The following is a 15,710-nucleotide window of genomic DNA, read 5'->3' on the forward strand; positions in this document are numbered from 1 at the left end:
CCCTCCCCCTTCAGTATGTCCTGCAGCCGATCTGTGACATCCCTGACCTGTGCACCGGGGAGGCAACATACCATTCTGGAGTCTCGTTTTTGACGACAGAAACGCCCGTCTACTCCACTTACGATTGAATCCCCTATGACTATAGCCCTGCCAGTCTTTTTCCCGCCCTTCTGTGCAGCAGAGCCAGCCACGGTGCCATGAGCCTGGCTACTACTGTCTTCCCCTGGTGAGTCATTTCCCCCAACAGTACCCAAAACGGTATACCCGTTTTAGAGGGAGATGACCACAGGGGACACCTGCACTGCCTTCCTGCTCTTTCTCTGCCTTTTGGTCACCCATTCCCGGTCTCCCTCACCAATCCTAATCTGCGGTGTGACCAACTCACTGAACGTGCTATCCACGACCTCCTCAGCATCACGGATGCTCCAAAGTGAGTCCATCCGCAGCTCCAGAGCTGTCATGCGGTCTAACAGGTGCTGCAGCTGGACACACTTCCCGCACATGAAGTTGTCAGGGGCATCGGCCGCGTCCCTGAACTCCCACATTGAGCACGAGGAGCATAACACGGGTCTGGGATCTCCTGCCATTTTTACACTTTACCTTAACTGATTACAAATATATCAAATAAAGGGAGGAGGTAAATCTTCAGTGCGTGCACTGGAAGGGAAGGGTGACTGAAGAATAGACCAGGGCATTGGGGAGGAAACAGTATCTTCAGAGTGCTGAAAGGAGATTGTCAGGTGTGTGTGTGATAGTGTGGCATCATGCCGGAGAATGATCCATCGAATACAGAAGCTGATGAAGTGGATGGTGAGGACAAGGCAAATCCTTGTGACTTTGGAAGGGAGTGAAATGGTTGTGTGGGGGGGAAACAGAACGGTTGCACGATGTGGAGGCCAAGAAACAGGGAAAACGGATGGATTTGTTAAAAGCAGCAAGATGGGAGCCGAGGGAGTCAGTGGGCTTAACAGTGGATGCTACTCGTTGTCTCAGCTATGCAAGGATATGATACAGATTTTTCTTTGAACCATAAAATTTTGCTCACGTCCTTAGTTTTCCACAGGCCTACAATCTCAACTCCACTGTTCCCTGACTCTGCTTTAACAGAGTGTAGAGTCAACGGTATATGTTTTCCAAATTCTCTGGATCCACGAAGAGCATGGTTGTGTGCGTGTGTGGTGTGTGCGTGAGCAGTGTGCGGGGGAGAAAAAGGTGTAATCTGAAAAAGAATTCTATTTCTGCATGTATTCAGTTTCTAAAATTATACGTTCCTACCATAACCACCATTTCAACAAATCACATACCTTCACACTTCTCACATATTACATTTTTCTGCAGTGCTAGTTTCCTAGTGGCTCCACTGTACAAGTCCTCCAATGATACAGAAAGCTGATGGACCACATTTTTCCCTGCAGACAGTTAAAAAGAAAAATCACTTATCATTTAATTATATTAATTGCAAGACTGTGTTCACATGAATTTCTACAGGAAATAGTAGCAAGCTCCATTAATTGCACAAGTTACCAATGTCCCATAAAATATCCAAAATTGCCCACGAGTTTACCACATGATCTTTCTCCAACTTATCAGACAGATATTCACTGAAAAACTATGGGTTCTCCCAGTTAGTTAAGTGGAGGTCTGACTTTTACAAAGTACTCGCTGTCAAGCCAAACAAGAATATGAAGAGAAGTCCAAAACCAATGGACCTTCCCTCAATTACAGGGTGCAGAGAAAATTTTTTTTATTATTAGCATTGCATTAAAGATAGTTCAGATTTTGTAGTTTGTTGAATAATGTATTTTCAATTGAATAGATTGCAAACATTGACAAAAAATGAAGTCCTCACTGAAAGCAAAATGACAAATGTATTCAGTGCTGTTTAAGGCACTCAATTGATTTTATCCTTCCCAACTGCTAAACAGTTCACATAAAAATGCTAGCACCAAATGCTGACATTAGATTTTCCCCGATCTACATTGCCAATTGAAACTAGTCTTCCCAAAAGTGAGAGTCAGGACCAAATATTAGATAATCCTGTGTTTCTTTACTTGTGCAAAGGTTCAGTGCTTAAGTAGAACGTCAAATAAATGTATTTAAAAAGGTCATAAAAATACATTCTTTACCTCGCCGTTCTCTGTGCATTCTGCCTCCTCCACCAAAGAACATATCGAAGATATCCATAGGCGAGCCAAATCCTCCACCACCACCACCACCTTCCTTAATAGCTTGCTCACCACCTCGATCATAGAGTTCTCGTTTCTTGGAATCAGACAGTACTTCATAAGCTTGAGAAATCTGTTTGAACTGTAGCAAAAGGAAACAAGTTTTTAACACTTAAACATTAGGTAACAAACATCGAATTTTCAAATGTGCGCACACAGATTGTGAATCTTCAATGATGGCAGGCATTGGAGCCAAACATCTGGTTAGAAATGGAGTTGAAATCAGCCATGATTGAATGGTGGAGTGGACTTGATGGGCCGAATAGCCTTACTTCCGCTCCTATGTCTTATGGTCTGTTAAACAAATTATCTCAAGTTATTTGGCAACTTGAAATAATATTTTCATTTCATAGAATTTACAGTGCAGAAGGAGGCCATTCAGCCCATCGAGTCTGCACGAGCTCTTGGAAAGAACACCCTACCCAAGGTCCACACCTCCACCCTAACCCCATAACCCAGTAACCCCACCCAACACTAAGGGCAATTTTGGACACTCAAGGGCAATTTATCATGGCCAATCCACCTAACCTGCACATCTTTGGACTGTGGGAGGAAACCGGAGCACCCGGAGGAAACCCACGCACACACGGGGAGGATGTGCAGACTCCGCACAGACAGTGACCCAAGCCAGAATCGAACCTGGGACCCTGGAGCTGTGAAGCAATTGTGCTAGCCACAATGCTACCGTGCTGCTCACATTTTGATTTATATGGAGGTAATTTCTCTGTGTAGGTCAGCTACCATAAGTTAATTGTTCTCATTTCACTCCCTCATTGTCAACATCAAGCAAGCTGCAAGAAACATTTCAATTTAAACAAAACCCAAATATAATGAGTACTAACCCTAAACAAAAAAGTTATCATTTAATCCGAGGGGCTATGAAATTCAGCCCTACAGAGGACAGTCATCTCCTCACTATAGTTTCAGATTGATCATCTGGTGGTTCAGCAATGCAACTTATTCAAACACACCAACTGTATTCTCTTAAAAATCAGTGCAACTCTATAATTAGAAAGAAAATCCACTAAAATCAACGGTTGCAAATACATAGACATTTGACTAGTCTGCTGCCTTGATCATACTGCTGCCTGCACACTCTGCAGGTTAATGCACCGAGAGGTAGATTCTTAAAACAGATAGACAAGAGAGGGCAATGATCTCAGTGATTACCAGTCTCAGGTCATTGTTGCTACGGATTCTAGTTACAAGATCATAATGCAAATTAGATGGCATCATGTAACCAGTCACAGAAACATACCAATAATCCTAGTGCTTGGTACCTGTTAACAATTGTGTTTCAAGTTGAACAGTTTTGGATGCACACACCTACCTTTTCACCTTCATTTGGATTCTTGTCCGGATGATATTTCAGAGCTAGCTTTCTATAGGCCTTTTTGAGTTCCTCAGCACTTGCACTGGGTTTAACCCCCAAAACATCATAGAATACAGTTTCCTTCACCATCTTTCACTGTAGTAGACTGAAAAAAGTTGTCAATTTAGAAGATAAATAACATCATAATTGGATGGAAGTGTAAAAATTGGCATTTATCATAACAATTAAATGAACTGCAGGCAGAATGAGGATGGAGCAAGTTACATCACCCTTATGGTATGCAGCTGAACAAGCTTTCCCTCAACACCAAAGCAATGAAATATAAAAGATCCTCCTGTGGAAACTGAATCACAAGTGAACAAATCCCACAATTTTTATTTATATAGTACTGTTAGTTTAATAAAATATTGTGAGGGTGCTTCACAGCTTTATAAAACAAAAACAGGACCTAACACTTGGTCAAGGAGATGGTTTAAGTAGCATTTTGAAAAAGAGGGGGAAGGAGAGAAGCAGAGAGGTTTAGGGAAGGAATTCCAGAGCTGAGGGCCTTGGCAATTGAAAGCACAGCCACTGTTGATAGCACAATTAAACCTGGAGTTGCTCAGGAGACCAGAGTCGGAGGCAATGTTTTCAGAGGGTTGTGAGGAAATTAGAGATAAGGAGGGGCAAGGCCCTGGAGGGTTTATGAACAAGGATGAGAATTTTAAAATCAAGCTGTTGCTTAGCCAAGAACCAGTGTTGGTCAGTCAGACAGGACCTGGTGTAAATTAGGACACAGGCAGAAGTTTGGATTAACCTAGTTTTTGGAAGGTAGAATGTGGGAAGCCAGTTGGGAAAGTGCAGGAATAATCAAATCTAGCTAGAAAAAGGCATGGATTAGGGGTCCAGCAGTGGACATGAGTCAGAGGTAGTTAGGTGATGTCCCGAGTTTGAACTAGATGGTCTTACTGATGGCACAGATACATGGTTTGAAGTTCATCTTGGTGTGACATATGACACCCAAGGTTGCAAACAGCGTAGTTAAGCCTCTGACAGTTATCAGCAAGGAGGATGGAGTCGGTAGCTAGAAGCGGATTTTGAATAGCTTTGGTCTTTCCAATATTTTAAGTTGAGGAAATTTCTACTCAGCTAATACAAGAAAACAGTCCAACAATTAGAGAAAGTGGAGAGGTCAAGAAAAGGTGGCAAGGTAGAGCTGGGTTGGGTCAGTAGACTTGTGAAAACCAACAGTTTTAAGATGGCATCACTCACGGCACCAAGGACCTGGGTTCGATCCCAGCCCCGGGTCACTGTCCATGCGGAGTTTGCACATTCTCCCCACGTCTGTGTGGATCTCACCCCCTCAACCCAAAGATGTGCAGGATAGGTGGTCTGGCCATGCTAAATTGTCCCTTAATTGGAATTTTTTTTTTTAAATGATGACGTCACCGAGGGAAGTATGCACACGAGCAACAGGCGGGGCAGTGAAGAACAGATTTTTGGAGGACATCAGAGGTAACAGTACAGGAACAGCAAGCGAAGCCATTGTACATGCCACTGACTACAATTAGACAGATAAGAATGGAATTAGGCAATCTCACTTTGCTGAATAATGAACATGCACAAGGAGATACAATGGTCAACATGTCAATGGCTACAGCCTGGGCACAAAGACGAGGAGGAATATAGTTTATCTTCATTTGTGACTTTTATAGAAGCCATTCTGGTACTGTGGCAGGGATGGAAACCGGATTGGAGGGATTCAAATATGAAATACCAAGATGGAATAGTTTTGGAAGGGGACAACACAACAGGAAGAGGAAATTGGGCAGTACTGTGCAATGATGTAGGAGGTGAGGATTTTTCTTTTGAGGACGGGGTGGCTATGACAGATTTTATAGATGGGGGGGGATGGTGCCAGGTTCAAATTTAAATAATGCGTCATTAAAGTTATGCAAAAAACCTGTTGGACTTTAACCTGGTGTTGCAAGACTTTTTACTATGCAAAAAAAGACACCGTACAAATTCAAATTGTAGCATCTGACACAATACAACCTCCCACCCTTCAACACATAAGTGGGTGCTTAACTTCCTCCTTCAACATATATTAAATACTGATCATAGCTTAGCCTCCTCCTGTGCTGTAAATATGTCCAGTTTCTTGTGTCTTTATGTTGGCCTCCCTCTGCCATTCCCCACCAAAATCCTGATGGCTCTCTCTTTCACACGGTAATGATCAGGAAACTGGGGAAATTATCCTGCTCTTCAAGTATTGCCCTGGGACCTTCTCCACCCACCTGAGTGAGGTAGACGGGGTCACGGTTAAATGTCTTCTCTGAATGACAACACTTTTGGTACTCCAATCCTGTGCTTAATTCTCTGGAGTGGGACGTGGAGCATGCAACATTCTGACTCAGACAGGAATGCTATTACCAAGTCAAAACCCCATATCTTCTTCAAAGTTTAAATTCTTCTAACGTACAACGAGGGGCAAAAATTCTCACTAAACAAGCCGGATGTCTTTGCAGCTTGTGTATTAACGTTTTCTCAATCATACAGCAGATGGGGGCTAAAAAGTTACAAAACCAAGCAAGTAGATGGAATTATGGGACAGACCTAAGAATGGTGAAACATTTTCAGGTGCATTAATGGCTAGTCCCATTCCCATCATCTCAGGAATCAGTCTGGTAAACACCTTCTTTGGACTCCTTCTATAACAAGAACATCCTTCCACAGATACGGAGACCAAAAGTACACACAATATTCGAGGTATGGCCTCACCAAGGCCCTGTAAAATTGCAGCAAGACATCCCTGCTCCTATACTCTAATCCTCTCGCTATGAAGCCCACCCGCTGCACCTGCATGCTTACCTTCAGCGACTGGTGTATGAGGACACCCAGGTCTTGTTGCACATTCCCCTCGCTTTAAATCTATAGCCATTCAGATAATAATGTTTTCCTGTTTTGCTACAAAAGTGGATAACCTCACACACATTATACTGCATCTGCCATGCATTTGTCCGCTCAGTCAGCTTGTCCAAATCTCACTGAAGTATCTCTGCATCCTCCTCACAGTTCACCTTCCCACCCAGCTTCGTGTCATCTGTAAATTTGGAGATATTACATTTAGTTCCCTCATCCAAATCAAAAACGTAGATTTTGAATAGCTGGGGTCCTAGCACTGGTCCCTGCGGTACCCCACTAGTCACTGCCTGTCACTTGGAAAAAGACCTGTTTATTCCTACTCTTTGTTTCAAAGATGTATAGTTATATTGGGAAAAAGTTATGAGGAGATAGGCAGGGGGGCTTGTTTTGTGAATGGATGCAGTGGTGACCACACTCTGGGACAGGGATGGGAAATCTAGGCTAGTGAGTGGGCCACATGCACAGCCCTCCATCTCAGTGGGCGACAAGGTTGAAATCAGGCAGGGCAGCACGGTGGCACAGTGGGTAGCACTGCTGCCTCACGGCGCTGAGGTCCCAGGTTCAATCCCGGCTCTGGGTCACTGTCTGTGTGGAGTTTGCACATTCTCCCCGTTGTCTGCGTGGGTTTCGCCCCCACAATCCAAAGATGTGCAAGGTAGGTGGATTGGCCATGCTAAATTGCCCCTTAATTGGAACAAATGAATTAGGTACTAACCATGACCCCATAAGATTAAATACATTTAATACACACCAACTATTTGATAACCAGTTATAGAAAATGCTTAATTATTTATATATTAACTGTCATCGACTTCAAATGGTAAAACAAAAGAAATATTTAACTTGGACGCAGAGAGAATGCACGGCTCTCAGTCAGTGTTGCATGCAATCAGCATACACCTAACATGACTTGCCTTAGCTTTACGTACAGATCACTTCAGTCATACCAGTAGGAAACAAAAATAGGCAGATAAAAATCAGTGGAGTATGGCAACCTTGCATGTGGGCAGCTGTGAACAAAATGTTGTGTGGACCGCATTGAGAACCCAGATAAGAAATAATTTAAGGGGCCATTCCTGTTTATTCCCTTATTTCCCATTTCTTTTATTTTTGGCATTACATTTTTGATTCATGGACATGTGATTGTAAAGGCAATTGGTTCAAACTAACGTTGTAAACTGACCTGCACCAACGAGAGATTGGCTGGGACTTGGTTTGATTGATTTGGCTGGTGGCCAATGAATTGGTCCAAAAGGCTATGCTCTGCTTGGTAACGGGTGGTGGTCGGATCTTATGCCACTGAAATGGTTTAGTGATCTGAAGAACTTTTCAATTTCAGCAGCACGGAGGTAAAATATCCAGCTAAATCCTCTCCAAAAAGAGCCAGCTAAATTCTCTCCAGAAAACCTGCTGTCAAAGCTGTAGATCTCTCCTGGCCGAACCAGCTAATTCTCTCTCCAATAACCTGTGGATGTTGGATTCCTGAAACTAGAGGCCTGAAGATAGGTCACAAATTGAAAGCAAAGTTTGATAAATCGAGGACACTGCCTCTCCAGGAAGCTTGTGAGTACAGGCAACAAAAAAAGACTGTAATCTACAAGTTTACTGTGAAGAAGGCATGCAAAGGATAATCTGAAGCAAAAAGACTCTTCTCTTTCATAGAACCACTACAGTGGCTGGTGGCCATGACTCTTCACTCTCTCACTTATGTTTCTCCCCTCTCTTTTTCATCCCTCTGCGAGTGTTTGTGTCTCTTGTGTGTGTGTGTATGAGAGGATGGGGGTGCAAATTAAAGTAGGAAATATATATTTATTTATATTTAAATAAGTGTATTTGCTGCATATTTCATTATAGTTCTCATTATAAATAAACAGAAATTGTGTTTAAACTTACAAACCTGGTGACTGTAATGATTGGGCCAAAGGCTTCAAGAATTATTGGTTAATTCACTTGTGTCGTGACTCCAGAGTGAGTGATGCTGGAATTGACAGTGCAGTTGCCCAGGAAGATGTAATAATAAGAACGTAACTATGAATAGGACTAGGCAATTCAGACACTCGAGCCTGCTCTGCTATTCAATACGATCATGGCTGATCTCACCTCAGCCTCAACTCCACTCTCCCGCCTGCTCTGCATAACCCTTCAACACATTACCAATTAAAAATCTGTCTATCTCCCCCTTAAAGTTACTCAATGTCCTGGCAACCACCACACTCTGGGTAGGCAAATCCCAGATTCAGCACCCTCCGGGAAAACTAATTTCTCCTCACCTCAGATTTAAATCTGCTACGACTTATCCTAAAAACCACGACCTCCCGTTCCGGATTGCCCCACAAGAGGAAGCGCCCGCCGTACATCAACTCTGTCGATACGTTTTTTAAAAAAGAAATCATCATACCTACCCCAATTCATAGAATTTAAAGTGCAGAAGGAGGCCATTGTTCCCATCGGGTTTGCACCGGCCCTTGGAAAGAGCACCCTACCCACACCTTCACCCTATCCCAGCAACCCCACCTAAACTTTTTGGACACTAAGGGCAATTTAGCATGGCCAATCCACCTAACCGGCACATCTTTGGGCTGTGGGAGGAAACTGGAGCACGCGGAGGAAACCCACACAGACACGGGGAGAAAGTGCAAACTCCACACAGACAGTGACTCAAGCTGGAAATCGAACCTGGGACCCTGGAGCTGTGAAGCAACAGTGCTAACCACTGTGCTACCGTACACCCCCCCCACCACTCTTCTCAACTCGAGAGCGCACAGGCCAAAACAACTGAATTCCTCGTCACAGGACAGACCGCTGCCCTCTCACCCCACGGTCTCTGGAATGGGATCTGGCGAACCTCCTCTGGAAACTGCCTCCCAATGCCAGTACAGCACTCCTCAGGAAAGGGGACCCAAAGAAATGCGCACGGTTAACCCCAGGCGCGGTGGGTCTGCCCAAGGCCTTGCCCAGCAGGTGGGACCCCCAGGGAGGGCGGGCTGTCCAACCTGGCAGAGCCACGTGGGGCGAGGTTCAGTCACGTGGCCAGCTGCCGGAAGTGAGGTCAGCCGGCCGGATGCTGGGTAGCGGGCCGGAGAAGGGCAGGAGCCGCCGCGCCGGCCCCATGTTCCCATCACTTTCCGGGGAGGAGGGGTGTGGGGAAACCATTAGATGTAATTAACGTAGATATATTTTAAACCCTCGGGGAAGGATCGAATCTAACATGCGAAAGAGAAGCAGGTAGAGATTAGGAACGAAGCGGCATCTTATTTATTCATTTAGATCGGAGCCGGCGACGTGTAACCGGCAAAGAAAAACCCGCAACGCGGCTATTGTCTCCACAACGGATTAAATAACCACCCATCCCCATCAAAACCTTAAATTCACCTCAAATGAACAGCCCGGTGTTAAAGAACCCCCCCCGGGCAGGGGAAAATCTGCGGCGGTTGGAATCCCTCCCATGGAGATATTTAAATTAAAACCGTTTCTTTCCCCCGATCGATCCGCCAGAGGCTATAAAAGCAGCCGCCATCGCCCGCGGGGTGTGGAGGGGGTTTGGGGCATTGGGCCGCTCACCTGCGAGCCGCTCGCACGGACGGACGCTCTGGGTCTGTGGGCGCCGGGACGCTTCTAGAAAATTCTGCGCTTGCCGGCTCATCCGGGTCCCCCGTGAAGCGGCCGCCTGCCGACGTCATCCGCCGAGCATGCGCGGCCCGCGCTGACAGGGCGGTGGCGGCGGCGGCAACAACTACACCTCTCCCCCCCCCCCCCCCCCCCAAATCCACTGCGCAGGAGGGAGAGAGGCGGCAGGCACTGGAAACGGCACAGATCTTCACCGTTTACTCTCCTCTCTTTGCCTTCCTTGACCCCTTCTTCTCCTCTCCTCCTTGACCCCCCCTCCTCCTCTATTTGCTGCCACTCCTCTTTGCCCCCTTCCTTTACCCCCCTCCTCTCTTTGCCCCATCTCCTCTTTGCCCCCTCCTCTCTTTGCTCACCTCTGGTCTTTGCCGCCCTCCCTCCGCTCTTTGCCGCCCTCCCTCCGCTCTTTGCCCCTTGCTCCTCCTCTCTTTGTCCCCCTTGTTCCTCCTCTCTATGCCCCCCATCTCCTCCTTTTCCCACCACCTCCTTGCCCCCTCCTCCTCCTCTCTTTGCCCCCCCTCTGCTCTTTGCCCCCTCTGCTCTTTGCCCCCCTCTGCTCTTTGCCCCCCTCTGCTCTTTGCCCCCCTCTGCTCTTTGCCCCCCTCTGCTCTTTGCCCCCCCTCTGCTATTTGCCCCCCCTCTGCTATTTGCCCCCCCTGCTCTTTGCTCCCCCCCTGCTCTTTGCTCCCCCCCTGCTCTTTGCTCCCCCCCTGCTCTTTGCGCCCCTCTGCTCTTTCCCCCTGCTCTTTGTGCCCCCCCGCTCTTTGCCCCCCCGCTCTTTGCCCCCCCACTCCGCTCTTTGTCCCCCCACTCCGCTCTTTGTCCCCTTCTCTCTTCCCCCCCTCCTCTGTTTGCCCCCTCCTCCTCCTCTTTGCACCCCTCCTCGCTTTGCGCCCCTTCCTCTCTTTATGCCCCCTCCTCTCTTTGCGCCCCCTCCTCTCTTTGTCCCCACTCCTCTTTGCCCCCTCCTCTCTTTGCCCCCCTCCTCTCTTTGACCCCCCATCCTCCTCTTTTTGACCCCCTCCTCCTCGTCCATTTTGCCCCCCTCCTCTCTTTGCCCCCCCCCCCACCTCTCTTTGTCCTCTCCCCTTATTAAATATTAAATGGGGGGGGGGGGGGGGGGTAGAAAAAAGCTGTTTGGCTGACGGTTAATCGGGTCATTTTTTTCTCCAATTGGTACAGGAAGGCATTACGCATAAGGATAGACGTGTTGCTCACTGATGGAAAGAGAGTATGTGCAGATCACGCGATGAATCCTCCAGGCATATTGCCAATCACAGCTGGCAATGCAATAGCTACTGACTGAGCTATTCCGCTCAGGGCAGCCTCCCTGACTCATAGTGGCACTTCTGTGTATTTCTGACTCAGAAAGATGAGCCCCACACTACCCACCACCCAACCCTAGCCCAACCGAAAATCACTCAAATTATCTGGCCTGATCATCTTTCTGTTTGGGGAGGTCCCTACGTGCAAATCAGATGCCACATTATGTGTAGTTCTGTCCTTCAGAGTACTGCACTGTGCTTTGGGTCATCCTGAGATTGTACAAGGGCAATATAGATGCAAGATATTTATTTTCCATTGATATTTTTGTCTCCCCTTCTCACGTTTAACCACATGTCTCCTAAATTTCTTCCACAGCCACGTGTCTCTCCTAAAGAAGCTAACTGCCTCAAGTTCTGATTAAATGTCACCAGACAGAAACTTCAGCTGTTTCGCTGACCATAGATGTTGGTTGGCCCGCTAAGAGTTTCCAGCGGGTTCTGTTTTTATTACAGATTATAGCTGTCCCAGCCAGTTTGAATAAATACTCAATCAACAAAACACGTGAAACAAAGACAGAAAATGTGGAACTACTTAGTACATGTTATGTATCGTCCATGGAGAGCCACGGGGCTAATATGTCTTTCCACAGAGCAAACATTTTAATCTTTCTAAGGAAAGGCAATGTATCTGAAACGGTAACTCCAGTTGCTGTTCTCTACTGATGCTGTACTTGGCATGCTGAGTGTTTCCAGTATCTTCTGTTTTTTGGTTTCAATTTCCAACATCTGCGTTATTTTGGTTTTAACAGTAGCTTGGACAGCTCTAAAACCACATTGTGTTTTGTGAAGATGAGAGAAGATTGAGCACTTTTGTCTTTGTTCAGCGTCTGTATCGTTATAATTAAATTCCAACATTACCAAAACAAAAATGTCTGATATAGGAGAGATAAGTTGCATTTTTTAATTCAATCAAGACCAGCATTTATATCTCATCTCTAATTGCCCACCACAGTTACATGATGGAATTCCAGGATTTTTGATCCAGTGACAGTGAGAGTGGTGATATATTTCCAAGTGAGGTAGGAGGGAAACCTGCACGAGGTGGTGTTTCCATACACCAGCTGCCCTTGCCAGAAAGTTGGCATAACGTGAAAATGAAACAATTAGATGAAAGAAAATTGATAAGGATTCAGCTGCACGGAAGACATTTGATATGCGGATGAGCCTAGAAGCACAGTGAACAAGTATTTGCTGAAGGAAAGTGGAGAACAATAGGGCATAGAATTACAGGAGTTAAAGGTGAAGATGGAGGAGTTCAAAAGGAGAAATAAGAATGAATGTCCTACTTGCATCCTAAAAGCCTGACTTCTAAGGCTATTTGTTCAGGTCAAGGCAAGATCAAAAGGGATAAACCTTTTGGTATAAAATTTGGTAAAGGTATATCAGTGGCAGGGTTAGTCCTGTAAAACTGCTGACGGCCAACCAAGATCATAGCCACGCCTAGCTGGAAGCAGAGTTCTCCCAAAAACAAGCTTGTGTCCTGAAGACTCTGAGCTAGAAGGAAATGTTTCCCAAAATAAGGATACAGGTAGTGTGTGTTATTATTGCTGGAATTGGCTCATCGTGTTAAAATCTATGCATATTGTTTTCGGTAAATTCTGAGAGTTTAGGAGAGAAGATAGATTTGAAATGGCGTTAATTAAAGTATGCTGTGTTGGCGCTGAGGACCTGGATTCGATCCCTGCCCTGGGTCACTGCCAGTGTGGAGTTTGCACATTCTCCCCGTGTCTGATGTGCAAAGATGTGCAGGGTAGGTGGATTGGCCACGCTAAATTTCCCCTTAATTGGAAAGAAAGAATTGGATACTCTCACTGTGTGTAGCGCCATTATTGTAGTGAATTGTAATGTTTGTTCTGTATTACTTTTCTTGTTGAGTGTCTTACAGTTTAAAAAATGTTTTTTGGTTTGAATGATTACAACAAGACTGGAACTTTCCTCACTGGCTTTCATCGCTTTCCTCACATTTTACCAAATTACAAAATAAACAGTGAAGAACCGATGTTCCAAGTTTCCCTTTTGGGATTTGGAATTCTGATGAGTGTAGGAATTTCTGATGTATTGTATTTTTTTTAAATTTAGAGTACCCAATTCTTTTTTTCCAATTAAGGGGAAATTTAGCGTGGCCAATTCACCTACCCTGCACATCTTTGGGTTGTGGGGGCGAGACCCATGCATACACGGGAAGAATGTGCAAACTCCACACAGTGGAGGAGCCTGGATCGAGCCTGAGGCAGCAGTGCTAACCACTAGGCCACTGTGCTGACCTAGATATATTGTATTATAGGTATTTATTGCAATTCGGGTTAAAAGCCTGGGTTACTTTGACTGCTGCAATCATGTTTTAAAACAAATCCTAGCTTGAAAGATTGGGAGCCAGGGGTGCAATTAAAGCACCGTAAAAAGCTTGTGTTAATGGAATGTTGCTTTGATTCCAGGGATTCCCTGTGGAGTTAATTAGATTTCAGCTTGGTAAGATGATGTCGTTACTGGATGGAGCTAAGGAATCATGCATTTTCCAGAAAGCAAGTTGAGTTGTGGAGTTCCAGGTAAAGCTGTGACCAGAAGTCAAGCAGTTTGCTCTCTGCAGTTCAGTTAAAAGATATGTCTGCAGACAGAAGAGCCGTGTGGTTGGAAAGGTGAACAAACCATCTGAAACAGCTCTGGAGCAATACAGCCAGCATTTTTGCATGCTTCTGTCAGGATATGGGCCTTTTCTTTAATGCATTGTCAAAAGATCTATCTTTCTCAAAGAACATGTCTGTAAATTAGATATTCCTGGCTGCTATTGGTATTTTAACAGCGGGTTGAGAGCTGAGATGGTTTTTCTTGTTTGAGAGGGAATGAAGATAGCAGTTAAGGGCATTGTATTCACTTTATTGATTAGCATTGTTTAAGGGGTAATTGTTTGCTATTTTCTGGTGTGATGTTAAAGATATTTTAATACTGTGCTAGTAATAAAGTTTGTTTAATATACCATATCCCTCTTTCTTCGTGAAATCACTCCTGGAGCGAGGTATGCTTTCCTCACAGTCTTACAAATGAAAAGAAAATAATGGGGTATCTGTCCAGTATCAAGCCGCTGTTGTGGTCTGGTCTGGGATGATACTAGAATATCCTCGCATTTTACATCAGTGGGGTTCTTAATGTAAATGCTAGAGATTGAGGTGCATCATAGTAACTTTGGTGTGTTGCTGCAGCATATCTTATTCTACAGCCAGCTACTGAATTGATGGAAGGGGTGAATGTTTAAGATGGTAGATAGGGTGCCGATCATCTGGGCTGCTTTGTCTTGGATGGTGTCAGTATTATCCCACTCATCCAAGCAAGTGGAGAATATTCCATCACATTTCTTTTTTTTTGACAATATTTTAATATAAATGTTTCCATTTAATGTCAAAAAGTAACAGGAATCCCAAAAGAGCGCAAAAACTCACCAGAACTATACCCCCCTCACAAACCCCCCCCCCCCAACAACTAACAGTGACCAGGGCCGGGATTCTCCCCTACCTGGCGGGACGGAGTGGCGGGAACCACTCCGGCATCGGGCCGCCCCAAATGTGCGGAGAAATCCGCACCTTTAGGGGCCAAGCCCTCACCTTGAGGGGCTAGGCCCGCGCTGGAGTGGTTGGCGCGCCGCCGGACGGCGGGAAAGGCCTTTGGCGCCACGCCAGCCGGGGCCGAAAGGAAGTCCGCGCATGTGCGGGAGCGTCAGCAGCCGCTGACATCATCCTGCGCGGGGGGGGTGTCTCTTCCGCATCGGCCATGGTGAAGGCTGTGGCCGAGGTGGAGGGCAAAGAGTGCCCCCACGGCACAGGCCCGCCCGCGGATCGGTGGACCCCGATTGCGGGCCAGGCCACCGTGGGGGCACCCCCCGGGGCCAGATCGCTCCGCGCCCCCCCAGGACCACGACCCCATCCACGCCGCATGGTCCAGCCGGTAAGAGAGGTGGTTTGATTCTCGCCAGCGGGGCTGGCATTCCAGCAGCGGGACTTCGACCCATCGCGGGCCGGAGAATCGCCAAGGGGGGGCTCGCCGACCGGCGCGGCGCGATTCCCGCCTCCGCCGAATATCCGATGCCGGAGAATTCGGCAACCGGTGGGGGCGGGATTCATGCCAGCCCCCGGCGATTCTCCAACCCGGGGGGGGGTTCGGAGAATCCCGCCCCTGATCTTTAACGTGCAAAAATAAAAGGCCGCCATCTATGATAGAACCCAACGATCGACCCCCTTACCATGAACATTCACCTAGCCATGTTTTGGCATTAGGTGGCGTCGTCTGCCTCCAGCTCAGCAGTATCCG

The 15,710-nt window shown here is 46.3% G+C and overlaps 1 protein-coding gene and 1 long non-coding RNA gene across 4 annotated transcripts in view; one reads left to right on the forward strand and one right to left on the reverse strand.

The window, feature by feature from the left end:
• The window catches only part of LOC140429862 (dnaJ homolog subfamily A member 1), a 24,648-nt gene extending 14,466 nt beyond the window's left edge, over positions 1 to 10,182 (reverse strand). The window contains exons 1-4 of one of the 3 annotated variants that reach the window (XM_072517351.1): positions 10,024 to 10,182; positions 3,556 to 3,703; positions 2,127 to 2,307; positions 1,305 to 1,409 (exon numbers count right to left, since the gene is read on the reverse strand). In XM_072517351.1, the coding sequence (XP_072373452.1) occupies positions 1,305 to 1,409; positions 2,127 to 2,307; positions 3,556 to 3,687 (418 nt within the window). In that variant the 5' untranslated portion in view covers positions 3,688 to 3,703; positions 10,024 to 10,182. Of the gene's footprint in view, positions 1 to 1,304; positions 1,410 to 2,126; positions 2,308 to 3,555; positions 3,704 to 6,408; positions 6,632 to 10,023 lie in introns of those variants that run through there. The other 2 variants (XM_072517353.1, XM_072517352.1) reach the window with 2 other exon arrangements.
• On the forward strand, positions 9,525 to 14,389 carry LOC140429864 (uncharacterized). Its single transcript, XR_011949225.1, has 2 exons — positions 9,525 to 9,687; positions 11,728 to 14,389. It is a non-coding gene; the product is annotated as an uncharacterized lncRNA (long non-coding RNA).
• Positions 14,390 to 15,710: the final 1,321 nt, after the last annotated feature.

Source organism: Scyliorhinus torazame, chromosome 9, assembly GCF_047496885.1.
Source record: "Scyliorhinus torazame isolate Kashiwa2021f chromosome 9, sScyTor2.1, whole genome shotgun sequence".
In the NCBI taxonomy this organism is placed as follows: domain Eukaryota; kingdom Metazoa; phylum Chordata; class Chondrichthyes; order Carcharhiniformes; family Scyliorhinidae; genus Scyliorhinus; species Scyliorhinus torazame.